The 23,279-nt window shown below is 34.4% G+C and overlaps 3 protein-coding genes across 3 annotated transcripts; 1 reads left to right on the plus strand and 2 right to left on the minus strand.

The window, feature by feature from the left end:
• Window positions 1-256: 256 nt before the first annotated feature.
• On the minus strand, window positions 257-691 carry LOC129911837 (PE-PGRS family protein PE_PGRS33-like). Its single transcript, XM_055989811.1, has one exon. It carries the CDS (start codon window positions 689-691, stop codon window positions 257-259), a length of 435 nt encoding a protein of 144 aa, XP_055845786.1.
• Window positions 692-2,752: 2,061 nt separating this feature from the next.
• LOC129911844 (uncharacterized PE-PGRS family protein PE_PGRS24-like) lies at window positions 2,753-3,139 on the plus strand. The gene has a single exon (XM_055989821.1). The coding sequence runs from the start codon at window positions 2,753-2,755 to the stop codon at window positions 3,137-3,139; it is 387 nt and encodes a 128-aa protein (XP_055845796.1).
• Window positions 3,140-5,681: 2,542 nt separating this feature from the next.
• On the minus strand, window positions 5,682-13,995 carry LOC129911849 (uncharacterized PE-PGRS family protein PE_PGRS54-like). The gene is made up of 2 exons (XM_055989834.1): window positions 13,845-13,995; window positions 5,682-8,599 (listed from the first exon to the last, which is right to left on the minus strand). Exons 1-2 carry the CDS (start codon window positions 13,993-13,995, stop codon window positions 5,682-5,684), a joined length of 3,069 nt encoding a protein of 1,022 aa, XP_055845809.1.
• Between the last annotated feature and the right edge of the window lie 9,284 nt (window positions 13,996-23,279).

Raw genomic sequence — 23,279 nt, forward strand, 5'->3', positions numbered from 1 at the left:
TTTCTAGAATTTTAAAAAGTGATGACACTTTCAGGCAGTGCTGAATTCGCAGCTTACTGCGTTTGCAAGAAGCTTTCTTAAGTATAACTTAAAAAAGCATATTTGTGAATACATTTGCATATATTCTTGAGCCTTTAATGTGTGTAGATTTAAAAACTATTTAAAAATTGATAGAAAATTTAATATTTTATTTCAAAAAAAAAAAAAAACATGTCGAACACACACAGTGGTTTCGAGCCTCACTTGCTGATCCACTTTAGACATTCACAACAGGTGATACATCAATCTCTCCACTTCCTAGAGCAGGTACTTGTATTTTGCCGCCAATGTTTCCATTTAAGATTGTACCCTCTTTAATATCACCAATTGTTCCACTGGCAACACCATCTACATTTACTACTCCAGGTACACCAACACTGACTCCCTCACCTCCTTTTACTAATTTACCATCTTGTAAAATATTTCCAGCAGCTCCACCGCTACCACTTAATAGTCCAAGTACATTTCCATTGGCTCCAGCTGCTCCACCTACTACTCCATTTGCCCCACCAACGCCACCTCCTATTCCAGCTGTTCCACTGATAGCATTTACTATTCCAGCTGCTGCCTGAGCTCCACCGGAAACTTGAGCATCCACTTGGAACACTGCTACAACGAAAGCGACTACAGCACAAAACAAGAAAGTACGCATTTTGTTTTAATTAATTTTCAAACAAATTTCTGGAAATTCGGTGTGAAACTGATGATGTTTGAAAAAAATTTACTCCTTTTATACCTAGAAATTTGTGGTTGATTTATTGTTTTGTTTTGTCAAAATGTTTTTTTTTTAGAACAAACAATCTTCTTAATTGTAAAACAAGCAAACACACATGTGCTCGTGCCTAAGAATGTTTTATGATTTAGAAAAACGTACTCAAACAATCCTAATAAAAATGCCAAAATGTTTACTTTGTGTTGTTGTCAAAACTTACGAACTTTGGACTGCTGAAGATAAGATATGAAATTTTTACTTTTTTTTTTTTCATTTATTTATTTTGCATAAATTAACAAAAAAAAAGGCTCCTTGTGCGCAAACAAAGCTTATAACTTGACATTTAAGTTGGTTTTTAATTGGGTTAACTTTAGTTACTATCAGCAGATCTCGTCTTATGGATTTGAAGGAAGAATATCTGATAAAGATTTTATGGTTGTTTCCTTAAATAGAAGAAAACAACCATTATGTAATTAAATTTATTTTTTTTATAATTAATCCATTTTAATGCAGAGTAAGGAGTTGTTTGTTGTTCTTCTTCCTTCTTCTTCTTCTTCTTTATCCTCTTCCTCTTCAAATTCTTATTATTTTTATTCTTTTTCTGCTACATTTTTCTTCATGTTCTTCCTTCTTTTTCTTCAAATTCGTATTCTATTTATTCTTTCGCTACTTCCTTCTTTATTTGTATTCTTCTATTTTTACTTCATCTACTAATACTTTTCTTTCCTCCTCCTCTTCTTCTTCTTCTTCTTCTGCTTCTCATTCTATTTCTGCTTCATACTATTCTCCCTCTTCCCCTTCTTCTTATTCCTTTTTTCCATCTCCTACTACTTTTCTTCCTTCTTCTTCTTCCTCTTCGAATTCTTCTTCCTTTTATTCTTCTTCTATTATTTTTTTATTTATTTTTCTTCTTCCTCTTATTCTTTTTCTTCTTCTTATTTTACTTCTTCTTATCCGATTTATTCTTCTTCTACTCCCCTCCTCTTCTTCTTCTTTCTACTACTAATACTTTTTCCTTCTTCTTCTTCTTCTTTTTTTCTTCTTTCTAGTACTGCTGAGGAAAGAAAAAGTAGTAGTAGAAGAAGAATAAAAAGAATAAAAGAAGAAAACGAAGAAATGATCAAAGAAAATATAGTAGTAGAAGTATAAAAAAATAAAAAGAAAGAGAAGAAGAAGAAGAAGAAGAAGAAGAAGAAGAAGAAGAAGAAGAAGAAGAAGAAGAAGAAGAAGAAGAAGAAGAAGAAGAAGAAAAAGAATAAGAAGAAGAAAAAGAGGAAGAAGAACCAGAGGTAAAAAAAGTAGCATAGAAAGAAGAAGAAGAAGAAGACGAGAAGAGGAGAAGGAAAGAAAAGTATTTGTAGAAAAAGAAGCAGTAAAAGAATAAAAAGAATAAGAATTAAGGAGGAAGAAGAAGGAAGAAAAAGTAGTTTTCGAAGAAGAAGAACAAGATAAAAAAAATAGTTGAAGTTATTTCTAAAAACATAATTATAATTAGGTAATTGCTGTTTTCTTCTATTTTAGGAAACAACCATAAAATCTTAATAAGGTATTCTTTTCCTTCAAACCCATAACACGGGATCTGCTGATAGTAACTGAAGTTAACACATTTAAAAACCAACTAAAATGTCAAGTCATAAGCTTTGTTTGCGCACAAGGCACCAATTTTTTATTAATTTATACGAAATAGGAACAAAATAATCCATTTCCATAGTAAATAAATGAAAAAAAGTGAAAAATTTCGTATCTTTCTTATCTTCTGCAGTCCAAAGTTCTTAAGTTTTAGCAACAACAAAAAATAAGCATTTTCGAATTTTGATTAGGATTGTTTAAAGAAGCTGTCATTAATTTGAGTACGTTTTTCTAAATCAAAAAAAAAACAAAACAATAAATCAACCACAAATTTCTAGATATAAAAGGATTAAATTTTTTTCAAACATCATCAGTTTCACACTGAATTTCCAAAAGTTTGTACATTTCACTTGAAAAATTAATTTAAACAAAATGCGTACTTTCTTGTTTTGTGCTGTAGTCGCTTTCGTTGTAGCAGTGTTCCAAGTGGATGCTCAAGTTTCCGGTGGAGTTGAGGCACCACCTGGAATAGTTGATGGTGCCATAAAAGGTGGCATCGGTGGGAAAAATGGACTAGCAGGTGGATCCGCTGGAGGTGGTGCAGATTTACCTGTAGTAGGAAGTGGTAGCGGTGGAGCTGCTGGAAAAATTGGAGAGAACGGTGTACAAGGAGGTGAGGGAGTCGGTTTAAGTGGACCTGTAAAAGGAGGCGTTGGAGCCAGTGGAACGCTTGCTGATATTAAAGATGGTAAGGTCGTAGATGGAAAAATTGGAGCCTCTTTAGGAGATGCAGAAGTTACATTAAAGCCTAATGTTTAGAGTGGATCAGCAAGTGAGGCTCGAAGCAAACACAATTTTGTATGTTCGAAATTTAATCACAGAATTGTTAACATGTTTTTTAATAATAAAATAATAAATTTTCAATCAATTTTTAAATAGTTTTTAAATCTTCATAACAATTCAAGAATATGTACAGGCAAATGTTGTCAAAAACAGATACGCTTTTTTAAGTTATAAATTAGAAAGCTAACTTTGCAAAAACAGTTTGCTGCCAATTTAGCACTGCCTGATAGTCTCATCACTTTTTAAGTTTTGGAAAGCGTAAAAGAATTCATCCTTCGCCTTCACACAATTGCAAAAAAAAAAAACTTAAACTTGATAAAAACAAATGTGCTGGGGATTTCCATATCCTTCTGAAGAGTAATGTTCTTCCATGCTGAGTTTTTCATGTGTCCTATTCCTATTCTTTTGGTCTCTTCTCTAGTGGATTGGAAAAAGCATTTGTTCAGCCTCACTTCAAGACTGGTGAATCTTTTTCACTCTCCAAATATTGACCGATCGCACTTACATTCCTTTATTTTAAGATCTTCGAAATTTTAATTACTAATCGAATACAAAAAATGTTGAGGAACACTTTAGCAATAGGACCATTAGCCATCGATTGCTTTATTTGAGCGAGCAGAAGAAGATATCGTTACAACGTTTTGGAGAAAGTAAGATGGTTGCGCTTGATATTTCAAACGCATTTAATCAAGTTTTGGGTCAAGATTCGTCTTGAAAAAATGTTAGTTTGTGGTCGATAGTTCTTATATTCGCTGAATTAGAAGCTATGTACCTTTCAATATAATTAGGTATTCATCATGTAACAACAACTGGAAAATCCATCTCGGAAAACTCATCACAAACAACAAGTTATTAAGATTTTTTTTCGAAAAGACACATGAAAAATACCCAAATTATAACGTCAATATCGTTCTTTGGTATACTTGAATGCTACAGGATTGTGGGACATGCATCTTTGTTGTGACAAAACGTTTGCTGGCGGCGTATTTTGTAGTCTTTCGCCGTTGTTATGGGACATCCCTTAAATCTTAACCTAGTTTTTTAACTTTATTTGAGGAAGTGAAGTGGAAGTGTGTTTGTCCATTTGAGTTGTTCAATTTTGTTAGGAGCAGCAATTTGCAAAAGTTCAATTGAAATTTAAGTGTACTTTTGTGGTGCTATTAAAAGAAAAGGAGACGAAGAAATCATTTTTATCTCTTAACTCTTATTAAAGTGGGGAAAAGGTAGGCATTTAAAACTATAGAGTCCTATAAAAATTATCTTGTATTCTTAAATTATTTGAAAAAATTGTATGCGAAAGTGTAGCATTTCATTCCAAGACCTTGATTTATGCGCAACAACATGGGTTTATGAAAACTAGATCTACGGTTACAAATCTCTTCCTTTTTGCATAAAAATGCTCAAATATTAAAAAAAAAAAAGGATGTCAGGTGAATTGCGTTTACACTGATTTGTCTAAACCATTGTTCTAAGTCACAAAAAGCAAATTTTACGGGGGACGATTTTTTAATTTCAAATATAGGTTTGAAGCTACAATTTTCTGCTCTTTTGCCATTCAAGTTGAATAAATATACCTACAAGTTTACCTCATTAATAGGTGCATAATATTTTTTAAATATTTTTTAAAACTAAATACCCAAAATTGGACATAGAACAATTCCTATGCAAGAAAATTTTTCCTAAAATAAAAAGTGGACTTAGAACAAAATATGATGGGACTTAGAACAATGAACAATACTAGGGATCATTTTCAAAAGGCTACTTCCCTGTTTTTATTGTTCTATATCCCATTAAATTATATAATCTGCGGAATGAAATTTTTTTTTTGTCAAAAACGGTTTTAAAATTCGGAAAGAGCAACCTCAATTTAGTAAAACTGCATCATTAACTCATTTTCGGTAAAAAGTGGATTTAGAAAAATTTTGCTTATAACCGACGATATATGTATATCGTCCAACACTACCAACCTCATAATCGTACATGGAACATGTAAACAAAATTTTAAACTTGATTTAAGATTTTTTATTTGCTTAAAATTATTTAGGGCCAATTTTTCAATAGTCAGTTAAACAGTCAGTTAGTACTTATTCCTAGGGATAGCGAAAAAATCAATTTTTCAACAGGCAGATATAGCTTATTCCTAAGAATAAAACTATCTGCTTCTTTTAGAGACGAATAAAAATTATTCTAAAGAATAATCTCAACAAAAATATTGTGTCAGTTGTCAAAGCTGTTTTGAAAGAATTTTGAAAAAAATAAAGTGGAACACAAGAAAACAAAAACAATCATAAATAAAAATGACGTTTAATTTTAAATATTTTTGAATTTGACAATTTTTTTTTGTTATTCTGTGAATAAATTATTCGTGATTGAAAAATTCAATGTTTTTATCTGATTGTTTATGAGCCTAATAACTTTATTGGTTGAACAGTTAACTGACTATTTATTAGAAGATTGAAAAATTGGCTCTTAGTAACAAAAAGTTTTAACGTTTGTTATTAAGAATAAACTATTCCATCTATACAACTCCGCCACCGATTCCAACTAGAAGACCACCTCCCAATCGTACTCCACCGACTGAACCTGCTACTTCACCAGCAGCATTACCTGCTGCACCTGCTGGACTACCGACAACATTAACCGGTGTATCTCCCAGTCCAAATCCTAGACCATTGATTAATCCTACTAGTCCACCACTAGTATAACCCGATGCAATATTACCAGCTGCACCTGCCAGTCCACCAACAACATTACCCGTTGTACCTGCTAGTCCACCTACAACTTGACCGGCTGCACCTGCTACTCCACCGACAGTATTACCAGCTACATCTGCTACTCCACCGACAGTATTACCAGCTACATCTGCTACTCCACCAGCAGCTTGACCGGCTGCACCTGCTACTCCACCGACAGTATTACCAGCTGCACTTGCTACTCCACCGACAGTATTATTAGCTACACCTGGTACTCCACCAGCAGCTTGACCGGCTGCACCTGCTAGGCTTCCTACAACTTGACCGGCTGCACCTGCTACTCCACCAGCAACTTGACCGGCTGCACCTGCTACTCCACCGACAGTATTACCAGCTGCACTTGCTACTCCACCGACAGTATTATTAGCTACACCTGCTACTCCACCAGCAACTTGACCGGGTGCACCTGCTAGGCTTCCTACAACTTGACCGGCTGCACCTGCTACTCCACCAGCAACTTGACCGGGTGCACCTGCTAGGCTTCCTACAACTTGACCGCCTGCACCTGCTACTCCACCAGCAACTTGACCGGGTGCACCTGCTAGGCTTCCTACAACTTGACCGGCTGCACCTGCTACTCCACCGACAGTATTACCAGCTGCACTTGCTACTCCACCGACAGTATTATTAGCTACACCTGCTACTCCACCAGCAACTTGACCGGGTGCACCTGCTAGGCTTCCTACAACTTGACCGGCTGCACCTGCTACTCCACCAGCAACTTGACCGGGTGCACCTGCTAGGCTTCCTACAACTTGACCGGCTGCACCTGCTACTCCACCGACAGTATTACCAGCTGCACTTGCTACTCCACCGACAGTATTATTAGCTACACCTGCTACTCCACCAGCAACTTGACCGGGTGCACCTGCTAGGCTTCCTACAACTTGACCAGCTGCACCTGCTACTCCACCGACAGTATTACCAGCTGCACTTGCTACTCCACCGACAGTATTATTAGCTACACCTGCTACTCCACCAGCAACTTGACCGGGTGCACCTGCTAGGCTTCCTACAACTTGACCGGCTGCACCTGCTACTCCACCGACAGTATTACCAGCTGCACCTGCTACTCCACCGACAGTATTACCAGCTGCACTTGCTACTCCACCGACAGTATTATTAGCTACACCTGCTACTCCACCAGCAACTTGACCGGCTGCACCTGCTAGGCTTCCTACAACTTGACCGGCTGCACCTGCTACTCCACCGACAGTATTACCACCTGCACCTGCTACTCCACCGACAGTATTACCAGCTACATCTGCTACTCCACCAGAAACTTGACCGGGTGCACCTGCTAGGCTTCCTACAACTTGACCGGCTGCACCTGCTACTCCACCGACAGTATTACCAGCTGCACCTGCTACTCCACCGACAGTATTACCAGCTGCACTTGCTACTCCACCGACAGTATTATTAGCTACACCTGCTACTCCACCAGCAACTTGACCGGGTGCACCTGCTAGGCTTCCTACAACTTTACCGGCTGCACCTGCTACTCCACCGACAGTATTACCAGCTGCACCTGCTACTCCACCGACAGTATTACCAGCTACATCTGCTACTCCACCAGAAACTTGACTGGGTGCATCTGCTAGGCTTCCTACAACTTGACCGGCTGCACCTGCTACTCCACCGACAGTATTACCACCTGCACCTGCTACTCCACCGACAGTATTACCAGCTACATCTGCTACTCCACCAGAAACTTGACCGGGTGCACCTTCTAGGCTTCCTACAACTTGACCGGCTGCACCTGCTACTCCACCGACAGTATTACCAGCTGCACCTGCTACTCCACCGACAGTATTACCAGCTGCACTTGCTACTCCACCGACAGTATTATTAGCTACACCTGCTACTCCACCAGAAACTTGACCGGGTGCACCTGCTAGGCTTCCTACAACTTGACCGGCTGCACCTGCTACTCCACCGACAGTATTACCAGCTGCACCTGCTACTCCACCGACAGTATTACCAGCTATATCTGCTACTCCACCAGAAACTTGACCGGGTGCACCTGCTAGGCTTCCTACAACTTTACCGGCTGCACCTGCTACTCCACCGACAGTATTACCAGCTGCACTTGCTACTCCACCGACAGTATTACCAGCTGCACCTGCTACTCCACCGACAGTATTACCAGCTGCACTTGCTACTCCACCGACAGTATTATTAGCTACACCTGCTACTCCACCAGCAACTTGACCGGGTGCACCTGCTAGGCTTCCTACAACTTTACCGGCTGCACCTGCTACTCCACCGACAGTATTACCAGCTGCACCTGCTACTCCACCGACAGTATTACCAGCTACATCTGCTACTCCACCAGAAACTTGACTGGGTGCATCTGCTAGGCTTCCTACAACTTTACCGGCTGCACCTGCTACTCCACCTACAGTATTACCAGCTGCACCTGCTACTCCACCGACAGTATTACCAGCTACATCTGCTACTCCACCAGCAACTTGACCGGCTGCACCTGCTAGGCTTCCTGCATGGTGACCTGCTGTATTTACTGATCCACCAAAAACGTTACCCGCAGCACCTTCTAGTCCAAATCCTAGTCCAAGTCCTAGTCCAGCTCCTCGTCCACCTCTTAGTCCACCTCTATGTCCACCTCCTAGTTCAACAGTTACTCCCGCTAGTCCACCGACAACGTGAGCATTCACTTGGAACACTGCAAGGACGAAACTAAATATAGCACATAAAAAGAAAGTACGCATTTCGATTTTTTTTTTTAACTTCGAGTGAAATGTACAGACTTCTAGGAATTATTTTTTAAACTGATGATGTTTGAAAAAAATGGCTTCTTTTATATCTAAAAAATTGTATTTGATTTTCGGTTATATTTTTTATTTATTATAGCAAATTTTATTTTTGCAAATATTCATCTCTAAATCAAGCAAACACACGTGTCCTCGTGCCTTATCAATTATAAAAAAGAAAAACAAATCTTAGTGTTAAAAGTTACATATTTAAAATTAGAATGAAGATTAAAAATGTTTGCAAATATGTTGAGAAATAATGATATTGTGTGTTGCAGAATACTTTTTATTTTAAAATTTATGACTCTTATAAGATAAAGATAAGATTTCAAGAGCATTATTACGACTTTCCTCACGCGGTGCGTTGATATTACTTCATTATGTATATAAATGTGTTTTGACTTTTATTCTAACATTTTTAAACATAAAGAGTTATGTCTTATTTTTCCTTCTAGAATAGATGTTCTATACTTTTCGAGATCCATTCATCAAATACCTATTCGTCGTTCGCTCCATATCCAGCAAAGATTTACAACCGATTCACTATCGAATCCATCACTTCACCTTAAAATAAAAAAATGGAGGACTATAATAAATAACAAGGGACCTAAGATGCTACCCTAGTGTACTTTAACATTGGTAGGGAAATAGTCTTTTTCTATGCCCAGATGGTACCACTTGACTTCCCCGGAAGCTTCTCCAATCCAGAATTGTATAGCAAGCCGAATGCTCATATTCAGACCGCTACAAAAAGGAAAACATTTCTATTGCAACAAAAAAAAAACTTTCTTAATTTTTACATTCAATAACAATAATTCTAATAAGCGACCAAGTCAGGTGCTTCCCAAATCCCAGTCAAGAAAAATTAAAAAAAGTCTCAGTCGGACACAGACAAATTTTTGTCGGCGTTCAGTGGAGAAATTTTGTCTTTATCTTGGGCAACGCTCAAGTACCTGGATCTGAAAAAATCTGTCAAATTGGGAAATGCGGACTTTACTATTATTCCATCAAATCGAGTTTGAGGATAAGTGAATTTTTGTGTTATTTCATTTTTTTATTATTCTGTATTATTTGTGTTTAAATTAAAGGCTTTATGAAGTGCCAATGTGTTTCTGTAAACAATAAGGCCCATTCCACACGTCCGTCGCCAAAAACCGGCTCAGTACCGGGTAAACGCCCCTTTTAGATGGTTGCAAGGTACACAAATGTGTATCTTGGAACTTTCCAAAAGGGGCGTTGGCCCGGTACCGGGCCGGTTTTCGGCGATGTTCAAAAATTAATATTCTTAAGCTTTCTGTAAACGGTTCTAAAAAATTGTTGTAATCGAGAGCGGTAGTTTTATTTACCTATCTTTTTTCTCTGAGTAGTAACACATCCCTGCGGAAATAGCAAATAGATCTGATTGACAATTCGTGCCTGGCTGCAAATGTAAATATTAGCTCATTACTTATGTGAAAGATAAGTGAAAGCTCATGTAGTGCAAGATGCTCAATACTTTTTTCGGCCACTCATCTTCGAAATAACCAAAATATGTAGTATACAGGGAATTTATAAATTTTTGTATAGAGCTCTGGTAAAAAAAATTCGAGCCGAACTTTGACTTTGGTATTTGATAAAGCATCCGTAGTACACGAGCCAAAAACCAAATATTGCACAACTCCACCTAGTGTAATATAGCCGCCATTTTGTTTTTAATGGTTATTTTGATTTTTGCACATAACTCGCATGTTTTTGATCCTAGAAGATCGAGTTATGTGCAAAAATCAAACAACCAACAAAATGGCGGCTATATGACACTAAATGGAATTGTGCAAAATGTGGTTTATGATGCTTTATGAACACAAAAGTCAAAGTTTAGCTCGAATTTTTTACCAGCAAAAGTATAAATGCACTGTCTCAAAACGATACCGATTCCGTTTTAACACTGCTTTATCTTGTAGCAGAACATTTTGTATACTTCCGTTTTAATATTATATCTTGGAAAAGGCTTTGTTTGCAGTTTGTTTTTTTGGACCCACAACATCTCCACTGGTCATCTCACACCATCTCTTTTAACTCACATTTTTTCTTCTAATATCCCCCCAATTTGGTAATAGTTTAGATCCAATCACTTTAAATAATTTAAGCAATAGTAGCTTTTATGCAGCAATGTTATTTGCCAGGCGGTTGAAAATTGAATCGAAAGCGCTTTTAAATTGAATTTGAAAAATAATAACCAGAATGCCTTAAAGGATCCAGTGAAAATTATTCAAAGCACATTAACAGTAGAGGCTACATTTAGTGATAACGAAGTTAATCCTTATTAACATTCAGAAATGATGAGATTCACTTTTTGCAGTTTTTGGACTTGTTACACAAACCGTTATGTAAACAACGACGCAATAATGAATTATTATTTTTCTGTTAATTGGGCCATATTAGCCGACTACAACGGGCACTTTTTGCAAAAAGTCAAAAAGTGAAAATTTTCAAACGCAGTTTTTCCGAATACAAAATTAAAAAATAATGCAGAAAGCTTATTTTTTGGTTTCAAAAACAATTTTTGTTGTTGTTTTTTTTCCAAAAACAAATAGCGCTAGAAAGAAATAAAAAATTTTAACTTTTGTAAATTTCCCACTTTTTCACTTTTTAGGTCATTGTAGTTAAGGCTTAAGTAGGTATTGAAGGTTTTCAAAAAAAAAAAAAAAAAAAAAAAACACAAAATAATAGGATACACACAAACTTATTTTTTATCTGCCAATAAGAACCAATAACAAAAGTGAAGAAATTCATAACAATATTTCAAGTGTAATCTGCTGCATAGTTTTCAAAAACTAATTAAAGTATTTTATAATGGAACGAGAACTTATACAATCACTCTAAAAAAAAACTAGCTGTTCATGTGAGGTTTGCGTGAATTTTATATCACAACAAAAACATTACTGTTAAAAAAAGAGCCAAGTTCTCCTATGTTGAAATTATGCTGGCACAAAAAGTATTGAGATATAAAAGTGTACCAAGTTCTAAAGTTTGGGTTCAAATTCGTATCAATATAAAATTTTGATTGTTTACTTGACAATTTTTCTTTTAAATACCGATTTTTAAAGTTATTTCAAAAATTTGCCAAGTAAACAATCAAAATTTTATTGATACGAATTTGAACCCAAACTTTAGAACTTGGTACACTTTTATATCTCAATACTTTTTGTGCCAGCATAATTTCAACATAGGAGAACTTGGCTCTTTTTTTAACAGTAATGTTTTTGTTGTGATTTCACTACTTTTTGCAAGGTATGGCTGTAGAATTGAAAATCTCTATATTTGATGAAAATGGGCAGTTGCCACGCCCCCTGGTTGAAATTCTCAAATTTTAAATTTTTTCCTTTGTATAAACTACCAGCTCTACCATTCAACCAAATTTCAAGATTCTACGATAATCAGAAGTGCTCTATAATATTTGATGAAAATTCAGTGAAAATGGGCGGTTGCCACGCCCCCTGTCTAAAATTCTCAAATTTTAAATTTTTTCATTTGTATAAACTACCAGCTCTACCATTCAACCAAATTTCAAGATTCTACGATAATCAGAAGTGCTCTATAATATTTGATGAAAATTCAGTGAAAATGGGCGGTTGCCACGCCCCCTGTCTAAAATTCTCAAATTTTAAATTTTTTCATTTGTATAAACTACCAGCTCTACCATTCAACCAAATTTCAAGATTCTACGATAATCAGAAGTGCTCTATAATATTTGATGAAAATTCAGCGGAAATGGGCGGATGCCACGCCCCCTGAATTGAAAATCTCAAATTTTCGATTTTTTCCTTTGTATACACCACAAGTCCTATCACCGTGTAAAATTTCAAGTTTCTACGTTAACGGGAAGTTCTCCATAATTTTGATGATCTGTCAGTGAGTGAGTGAATCAGTCAGTCAGTCAGTCAGTCAGTCAGTCAGTCAGTCAGTCAGTCAGTCAGTTACGGTTTTTGCGATTTTTGAAGCCCTATATCTCAGGAACTACTCATCGTAAGAGGCTGAAATTTTGTGAGGAGTTTTGTTTCGACCAGCTCAACAAATGTAGCGAGTTTGAAATTTCTAGCATCTTTGGTGTGGAAGTTAGAGGGGGGTCGAAAATGGCCTGAGTTGTTTCCTGTAAATAAGGGTGTAGTGCCAAAGTTGCTAGAGAACTTGGCTGGGCACTACCGTGCCCCTTGATATCAAATTACGCATTCGTAAAAAAACAATTTTACCTGACATTGCGATGATAGAGAATGTGAAAAAACTGGGTCTCGAAAGTCCGTCTGTCTGTCTGTATATACGGATCTACACAGCCTAAACGGATGTACCGATTCACTTCAAACTTGGTGTGTAGTGTTTTTTGGAGATCCTACAGAGGTATTTTTGGAATTAATTTTTTTGGAACAAAAATAACGGTAGATACCTGTCATATAAAAATAAATTTTCTCAAAAACGGCTCCAACGATTTTGTTAAAAATTTTCAAATATTAGTTTTAAGATAAGGTCCATCTTTCAATGAGAACATTTTTTTTTTTTTGAGAATCATGGTACCTACCTGCCATTGAAATCTGATTTTCTGCCAAACTAATGATTTCATTTCAACGAATTTTTTTTTAACATAAAAGCATTTATATAATTTTAATATCAATCAGAGATAAAATTTTGAAAAAATAATTTTTGGATGTTAAAAGAAATTTTGAAAATTTTTTTCGAAAAATCAAATTTACGGAAACGGCACAGTCAATTGTTTTGAAATTTCGGTCTTAGGTGTTGATTATTAATTTCTACAAAATGGCATACCTACCAATTTTATTAAAAAAAAACAATATATCAGAAAATTATTTCTAACAATTAGTTAAAAAAAAAACACGGATCTAACGATTTTTGAATTTTGTTTCCAAAATCCATCTTTTTATACTTTATATTTTATATTTAATAACATTAAGAGTTATTCACTCCTGGTTACTGAAATAACTGATAACTGATAACCGGTTGTTGGTAACAGTTACCGATTAATCGATTTTATCAATACCACCTTATATTTATTATATGAAACATGTAAACTAAATTTTGAATTTTATTTATGATTTGAAAAATGAACAGACGTACAGTATCAAGAAAAAGCGATTCCATCTACAGAACACCTTCAGGTTCAATCACGTTGACGTTGACCATATAGTAATGCATCAACAGTTTCACCCACATCATCTAATAGTCCACCGTCACCTCCACCAACACCTTTTTGGGCATTCACTTGGTACAATGCAAGGACGAAAATAAGTGCAGCGGCGCAGAAATAGAAAGTACGCATTTTGTTTCTTTTATTTTTTTTTTAAGTTCGAGTGAAATGTACAAGCTTCTAGAATATTTAAAACTGATGGTGTTTGCAAAATAACGCTGCTTTTATATCTAAAAAAAAACTGTGTTTGAATTGTGGTTTTAATTATCTTTAAATTTTTCAAATTTTTTTGAACAAACACACGTGTACACATGTTCAAATATTAAAAGTTGATTGTTGACAAATACCTACTAAATTTGTGTTTTGCAGAGTAGGTATTAATATAGGCAGAGTTAGGTATTAGGTAATTGTTGGGTATTGCCAAAATAAAACAAAAAAAAATTTTGTTTTTTTTTTCGAAAATCGGATGTAGTGGCTCACAGCTTATTTGATACAGTGTTTGCTTTAAAATTAAAAAGACTATATCTCTAAAGGTAAACAATATGTGTTCGAAATTTAAATGCAGGTTTGTAGGCCCAGGTTTAGAGAGCAATATGTTATTTAAGAATTTCAAAATGAACGTCCATATTCTCCCTACTTATAGAAAAAAGCAATTTTGGTCAAAAAAATACCTCACAGCTTATTTGATACAGCTAACTTAGTGCACCTACGTTCTAAATTTTCACGAATTTGGTTGTTGTTTATTTTTGTTTTCTGTAACTAGGTTAGTTCGCAATCAATTTTTCATAATTAAAAGTAAAATATCGCAACCAAAAATAACAAACCTAGTCCTTATTTCAAAATGGGTCGTCGCACAACAATTGAAGTTCGCGAACTGGTAATTCAACACCATAAAAATGGCCAGTCTATTCGACAAATTGCAAAATCTGTTAACTTGAGTGCCTCAACAGTGCAGCATATAGTGGAGAGGTTTATTCATGAAAACCGTGTTAAGGACAAGGGGAGAAAAGCACCGAACAAGATTTTTAATCAGTCTGATGAAAGGTACATTGTACGAAAAATTAAGACTAATCCGAAGTTATCGGCCCCGAAAATTGCAATTGATATTCAGCATGAACTAGGGAAGACATGTAGTGCAGAAACCATTCGCCGTGTGCTTCGCGAGCAAGATTTCAATGGGCGAGTTGCTCGAAAAAAACCTCTAATCAGCAAAAAAAATCAGAGAAGCCGTCTCGCCTTTGCTAAGGAGCATATTCTCAAGGACTCAAACTTCTGGGATAGTGTAATTTTTGCAGACGAATCCAAATTCAACATTTTTGGGTCTGACGGGATGTCGTACGTCTGGCGAAAGCCAAATACGGAGCTAAAAAAAGAGAACCTGAAAGCAACAGTGAAGCATGGTGGAGGAAGTGTGATGGTATGGGCTTGTATGTCTGCAGCAGGGGTGGGGAATTTGGAGTTCATTGAAGGGACGATGGACAAAAATATGTACCTCAATATTTTGAAAAAAAATTTGATGCAAAGTGCAGAAAAGCTGGGTATTCGTCAAAATTTCCGCTTCTATCAAGACAATGACCCCAAACACAAGTCCGGAATCGTGCAAACCTGGCTCATTTGGAACTGCCCACACTTGATGACACCCCCGGCACAGTCACCAGACATGAATGTAATCGAAAATTTGTGGGCTTTATTGGACAACAGTGTACGAAAGCATAAAATCTCTAACAAAAATGAATTAAAAAAGGTTCTTCTAGAAGAATGGCAGAAAATTACCCCAGACATAACCAAAAAGCTTGTTGACTCCATGCCAAAAAGACTCCAAGCTCTTGAAAAGGCAAAAGGGTACCACACCAAGTACTAAAATGTTCACGATTCTTAAAACCCACAACTTTTTTCTAAGAAAAGTGATCTTGTATCAAATAAGCTGTGGGGTGAAATTTATTTCTGTTTTTAGTTTTTTAGTTGTTGCATTTTTAATTACCAATATTTTTAAATAAATTTTTGTTCATTGTTGAAGTAAATTGTTTTTTCTTTGAAACAAAATTTAAGTTTTATAGATAATCATTCTTGTTTACATGCTATGGGAATTTAAATTTTAAATCAAGCACTGTATCAAATAAGCTGTGAGCCACTGTAGGTACTAAAAAGATCTTCAAAGAGAATGGAGCTTGTCCTATGAAATTTAGCCACTAGCAATAAAACCACCCCACTTTTTCACGCAACCACCCCTTTCCCATAATTTGCTTATAAGCAATTTTGTGTTTCCCCTGTAATATATCATTTATGCTAAATTTTACCACCACCCTGGATAGTAACGTCAATTTAAATTTTGTTGCTCAAATACCTAGTTTTGGTTGTTTGACGTGATAACGTCTTATAAATCGATGAACCATGGCAGCCACCACAAAAAAGTGACGCCATTTTCTAACGTTACACTCTCGCACTTTCGCAGTGTGAAAGATAAAATTTGAACTAAAATCTAAACGCGAAATCGTAGAGAATTGATTTTTTTTTTGTTATAGATAGATGAAATTAATTTAAGAATAACTGCATTTAAGAAAAAATTCTCAAAAATTTTGAAACTAAGCTATAACGTTTTGTTTGAACGTTGTACACGTGTTGGGGCTATGGACAAAATGATGATTTTGGGTAAAGAAAATTTTTTTTGACAATTCTAAAGATGCCAAGTAATACAGTCAAATAAGGAGAAAAAAGGGGTAAATCTCGGAATGAATGTTAGTAGACATTTTTTTTGCTCAATATCTTCCTTTTGCCATTCTATAACATATCTCAAAAGTCTAGAAAAATCTCATGTCCGCTTGTCGCGATTTCAAGGTCAAATCGCGAAATGGAGATTTTCAAAAATAGCAAAAATAGGCTATGGTATTATATACACATATGATACATGATTTCAAGGTATTTTTTAATGCTGATTCCAAAAAATCTAAAATCAAGACAATCTGACGTCTCTGGAAAAAGTTATACCTGTTTTTCATCTGTCAACTCATATTATTATAACAGTTGCAAACTTACTGCCGAAAAACCCTTTAAAGTTATGGTAGATGAACCAAATTTTGCATGAAGATTTTAGAATCCATCATTATTAAAAATGAAAACAATCCATTACAAAAAATATATATACCTACGAAATAATGGTATTTTTTGATGGAGGGGCAAATTTTAGGATATGCACTAAAGAAGATTCTTGTTCATCTTAGGAATAAGTGCTAATAGGCTAATTTTTTCATTTTAATCTTTGTTTGGATATTCTTTAACTACCCTCAAAAATCTAAAAAAAATCTCATGTCCGCAAGTCCTAATTTTCTTGGTTTGAAAATAAGGTGCAGATTTTAAAAAATTGGAAAACTACACTTCAGATATTTGTGTCAGATCAACATGAATAAGGTGCATTACTTTTCAGGGATGGTCAGGTTGACTTGTTTGTGAGTTTTGTTGGAATTAGTGTTAAAAAATACCTTTAAACCATGTCGCTTATGTTGGTATACATATAAAAATTTAAACTTTTCTTATTAATTTTTTAAAATCTGCACCTTATTTTCAAACCAAGAAAATTAGGACTTGCGGACATGAGATTTTTTTTAGATTTTTGAGGGTAGTTAAAGAATATCCAAACAAAGATTAAAATGAAAAAATTAGCCTATTAGCACTTATTCCTAAGATGAACAAGAATCTTCTTTAGTGCATATCCTAAAATTTGCCCCTCCATCAAAAAATACCATTATTTCGTAGGTATATATATTTTTTTTTAATGGATTGTTTTGATTTGTAATAATGATGGATTCTAAAATCTTCATGCAAAATTTGGTTCATCTACCATAACTTTAAAGGGTTTTTCGGCAGTAAGTTTGCAACTGTTATAATAATATGAGTTGACAGATGAAAAACAGGTATAACTTTTTCCAGAGACGTCAGATTGTCTTGATTTTAGATTTTTTGGAATCAGCATTAAAAAATACCTTGAAATCATGTATCATATGTGTATATAATACCATAGCCTATTTTTGCTAATTTTGAAAATCTCCATTTCACGATTTGACCTTGAAATCGCGACAAGCGGACATTAGATTTTTCTAGACTTTTGAGATATGTTATAGAATGGCAAAAGGAAGATATTGAGCAAAAAAAATGTCTACTAACATTCATTCCGAGGTTAAACCCTTATTTGACTGGATTAAAGTGAAAGATGAGAGAAAAAAAAAATTAGGCGTCTGAAACGGATTTTTTTCCAACACTCTGCGTTTCGAAATATGAATTTTTGAAAAACACCTTGTTTTTTAGGGGTATTTTTGGGTAATTTTTGATTTTTAGCTTTTTTTGTAGGTTTTCGTCTAATACACATACATGTGCATTGGAATCGTTTAGTGAGTTTTGACTGAATAACGGAAAAAACAATTTTTTTAAAAACACGTTTTTTGACCGTTTTTAACCGATTTGCTTAATTTTTTATTTTTATATTTTTTTCTTTAATAGATAGAGGAAAAAAGTATAAAGTAATGATAGACCATGACATTTCAATCATTTTCGTAAACACAATTTTGAGATAACGGTAAAATAAAATTTTAGAATTCAACAGGTTATAACTTTTGATCAAGAGCAGATAGAAATTTTATTAAACTTTTATGAGCATCCTGATGTAATTACCTTTCATTTGGTATATCACACATAACGGGTAGACTAACTGCAAGCTTCACAATGTTAAATCAAGAAGCTTGCGAAAAACCTCAAAACACCAGTGGAGATCTGTAGTTGATCATGAACAGCCACCAGTGTGGGAAGTACCGTAATCTCAGTCTGGACTTTAAAGAATTCTTACTTCTCTTGTAGGCATCTATGAAATAAGTTTAATACGTCATATGAAAGGTGAAATAATAAGCTTTCATATGGTGTAAAATGTTTTATAGGTTGTCATTGATAGCTTTTTCTTGTAAATTATGATTGTTTGAAATAAGTAAACGCTTCAATTGACTCATTTTAAACAAAAGCACACAACCTGTTTTTTGACGACGTTATCACGTAAAATCATCGACCGTAAATCAGCCTTACAGACAACAACTTAGCGCATTCAAACTAGGTTTATATTTTGTTGTCAATTAGTTGCGACAACTTTGATTTTGTTGAAACCTTTTATATAGACGAAAACAACCTAAACTGAAAGCGCACTAAACCTAATAGTGAAAGAATACCTACCTAAATTAACTTGGCGAAAGGAATCAAATTGCAAAAATAATAGAGCAACAAAATCATATTGGTAGCTTTGTAGCACGATATCAAACTCGTTACCTCATATACTCGAACATGCAGTAATTAAACAAAATTTTAAATAAATGATATATTTATGCTTTTTATTTGCAGAACATTATACAGGAACAAAAATGTTTGAAAGTTCGTCATCTTATTAATCAGGAAAACGCAAATTAACTGGTGCTGGATCGGTAAGATCATCCCCAGGAATATAAACTGAGAAAATTGCAAGAACAAAAGTTACTACAGCACAGATAATGAAAGTACGCATTTTGTTTTTCTTTTTTTTTTTTAATTATAAGTAAAATGTATAAACTTTTAGAAGTTATATTTTAAACTGATGAAGTTTGCAAAAAATATCACTCCTTTTATATCTTTAAAAAATGTGGTTGATTTGTAGCTTGATTTTTTAAGAACAAACAATTAACTTGAATCGAGCAAACACATATGTTTTCGTGTTTAACAAAGTTTTAAGAAACAAAAAAGAAAAAAATCTAATATTTATTTAATTTTATCAACAATTAGAATTTGCGAAAATATTTGCGAATGTGGCAGATGTTTAAATTATATAAGTGAATTACTGCGCAATATAAAAATTTTGTGTTTGCGGAATATTTTTATTAATTTTTTTTTAAATATGACTAATATAAGATAAGATTGTAAGTATTTTTTTGACTTTCTTTACCGGTGCTTCACTTTCCAAATAAATACTTTTCATGCCTTCAGGATAGATATTTTGTATTTTTTGAGATCCAGAACATTCAAACATATGCCTCAAATTCTGGTTATAAGGATGTTAAATCTTTACTAATGCTCGTTCCGTCGCGTCGTCGTCAGCAAATAATAAACCATTCACAATTGGATCCATCACTTTGTATTCAAATAAAAAATCAAGGTCAGTAATAAAGAGCAAGGGACTTACGATGATTCCCTGATGTACTTCAACTTTGATTGGAAAATGGTCTTTTTGATTGTACCATTTGAATCGCCGCTCGAAAGTTGTTTTTCTTCTTTTAAAATACATCTTTTCTTTTTTCCTATCTTCTGAAGTGTTGCTCATATCGACTTTGGAGTGACACTTTTCTGCGATCACTCGTCATCAAAATAACCAAAACTATATCAATACCTTTTTAACCTTGCTTTATCTATTCTGCCTTTAATTTATAGCTCAGAAGTATGAAAAATGTAGTTAGGGCCTTACCGAGATTATGGGCACCGCTGCACCACGTCTACACCATTTCATTTTGAATGAAAAAAATTCTATTCTCGTACTTATACAAATGTTTAAGTCGTCTTCAAAGTTATTTTGACTTAAGTAACAAACACGACTTGGTGGTGGAGTGGTTATGTATCATGGTGCTTCGAATTTTCCATACAAAATGAAATGGTGCGGATGTGGTGCAGTCGTGGTGCGCCGAAATTTTGCTGTGCAGCTGTGGTGCGACGGTCAAGATTTTGTTTTCTTTAAAAATTAAATTTCTATTTTTACTCGGGCCCACAACATCTCCACTCGCTGTCTGTTCTCCATCTCTTCTAATTTACAGCTTGTCTGTGCTCTGACCCAATCACTTCAAAGCATTCCGATTCCAGCAACAGTGCTACCATGTATAGCAGCAGCAATTCCTGCAATGGCGGTTGAAAATTGAATCGAAAGCGCTTTAAATTAATTTGAAAAAAATCATAACTAAACTGCCTAAAAGTATGCATTGAAAATTATTCAAAGCACATTAACAGTAGAGGCTACAATTAGTGATACCGAAATTCAACCCTATCAATATAAGAAATAATGAGATTCACTTCTTACTTCTTATGTAAACTTGAGCTACAACGAAAATAATGAATTATTTTCCTGTTATTTGGGCCGAAAGAAATTAAAGTATTTTATATTGGAACGAGAACTTATACGATCACTCTAAAAAAAAAACTAGCTGTTCTGTTCATGTGAGGTTTGCGTGAATTTTATCAAGTTACGCATTCGTTAAAAAAAAATGAGACATCAATTTTACATGACATTACGATGATAGAGAAATGTGAAAAAACTGGGTCTCGAAAGTCCGTCTGTCAGTCTGTATACGGATCTACAGCCTAAACGGATGTACCGATTCACTTCAAACTTGGTGTGTAGCGGTTTTTAGAGATCCTACAGAGAGGCTTTTGGAATTCATTTTTTGGACCAAAAATAACGATACTTGTCATATCATATAAAAATTTCGAAAAATTAAATTTTCTCAAAAACGGCTCCAACGATTTTGTTAAAAATATTCAAATATTAGTTTTAAGATAAGGTCCATCTTTCAATGAGAACATTTTTTTTTGAGAATCATTATTAAAGTTATTTTACACGCACACAAGAATGGTTGAGAGTTGTAAGTCACTAGGCATTGCTCCTTAAAGGGTTGCATGTATGGCATGTCGTCCCACAAATATTTATTTTTTTTATATAATATATTTTATATTTAATAACATTAAGAGTAATTCACTCCTGGTTACTGAAATAACTGATAACTGATAACCGGTTGTTGGTAACAGTTACCGATTAATCGATTTTATCAATACCACCTTAGACTTATGTATGGAACATGAAAACTAATTTTTAAATTTTATTAATGATTTTTATTTGTAGCAAAATATATAGAAACAAAAATGAACAGACGTACAGTATCAAGAAAAAGCGATTCCATCTACAGAACACCTTCAGGTTCAATCACGTTGACGTAAACCATTTAGTAATTCATTAACAGTTTCACCCACATTTTCTAATAGTCCACCGTCACCTCCACCAACACCTTTTTGAGCATTCACTTGGCACAATGCAAGGACGAAAATAAGTACAGCGGCGCAGAAATAGAAAGTACGCATTTTGTTTTTTTTTTTTTAATTTCGACTGAAGTGTACAAGCTTCTAGAATATTTAAAACTGATAGTGTTTGCAAAAAAACGCTGCTTTTATACCTAAAAAACTGTGTTTGAATTGTGGTTGTAATTATCTTTCATTTTTTCAAATTTTTTTGAACAAACACACGTGTACACATGTTCAAATATTAAAATTTTATTGTTGACAAATACCTACTAAATTTGTGTGTTTGCAGAGTAGGTATTTGTATAGGCAGAGTAGGCAGAGTTAGATATTAGGTAATTGTTGGGTATTGCCAAAATAAAACAAAAAATATTTTTTTTCGAAAATCGTATGTAGGTAGTAAAAAGATCTTCAAAGAGAATGGAGCTTGTCCTATGAAATTTAGCCACTATCAATAAAACCACCCCACCCATTTGAGCTAAAATCTAAACGCGAAATCGTAGAGAATTGATTTTTTTTTGTTATAGAAAGATGAAATTAATTTAAGAATAAGTGCATTTAAGAAAAAATTCTCAAAAATTTTGAAACTAAGCTATAACGTTTTGTTTGAACGATGTACACGTGTTGGGGCTATGGACAAAATGATGATTTTGGGTAAATAAATTTTTTTTTGACAATTCTAAAGATGCCTAGTGAAAGATGAGAGAATATAAATTCGAAATATAAATTTTTGAAAAACACCTCGTTTTTTAGGGGTATTTTTGGGTAATTTTTGATTTTTAGCTTTTTTTTCGGAGAGTTCAAAAATCAAACTTATAGGACATGTAGGTTTTCGTCTAATACATACATGTGCATTGGAATCGTTTAGTGAGTTTTGACTGAATAACGGAAGAAACAATTTTTTTTTTTTAAACACGTTTTTTGACCGTTTTTAACCGATTTGCTTCATTTTTTTATTTTTATATATTTTTCTTTAATAGATAGAGGAAAAAAGTATTAAGTAATGATAGACCATGACCACGACTAAATGTGTGCGAAGTTTCAATCATTTTCGTAAACACAATTTTGAGATAACGGTAAAATAAAATTTTAGAATTCAACAGGTTATAACTTTTGATCAATAGCAGATAGAAATTTTATTAAACTTTTATGAGCATCCTGATACAATTACCTTTCATTTGAAATATCACACATAACGGTAGACTAACTACAAACTTCACAATGTTAAATCAAGAAACTTGCGAAAAACCTCAAAACACCAGTTGAGATCTGTAGTAGTTGATCGATCATGAACAGCCAACAGTGTGGGAAGTACCGTAATCTCAGTCTGGAAATTCGACATGGTTGACTTTAAAAAA

The sequence above is a fragment of the Episyrphus balteatus genome, chromosome 1, assembly GCF_945859705.1.
Source record: "Episyrphus balteatus chromosome 1, idEpiBalt1.1, whole genome shotgun sequence".
Classification (NCBI taxonomy): Eukaryota; Metazoa; Arthropoda; class Insecta; order Diptera; family Syrphidae; genus Episyrphus; species Episyrphus balteatus.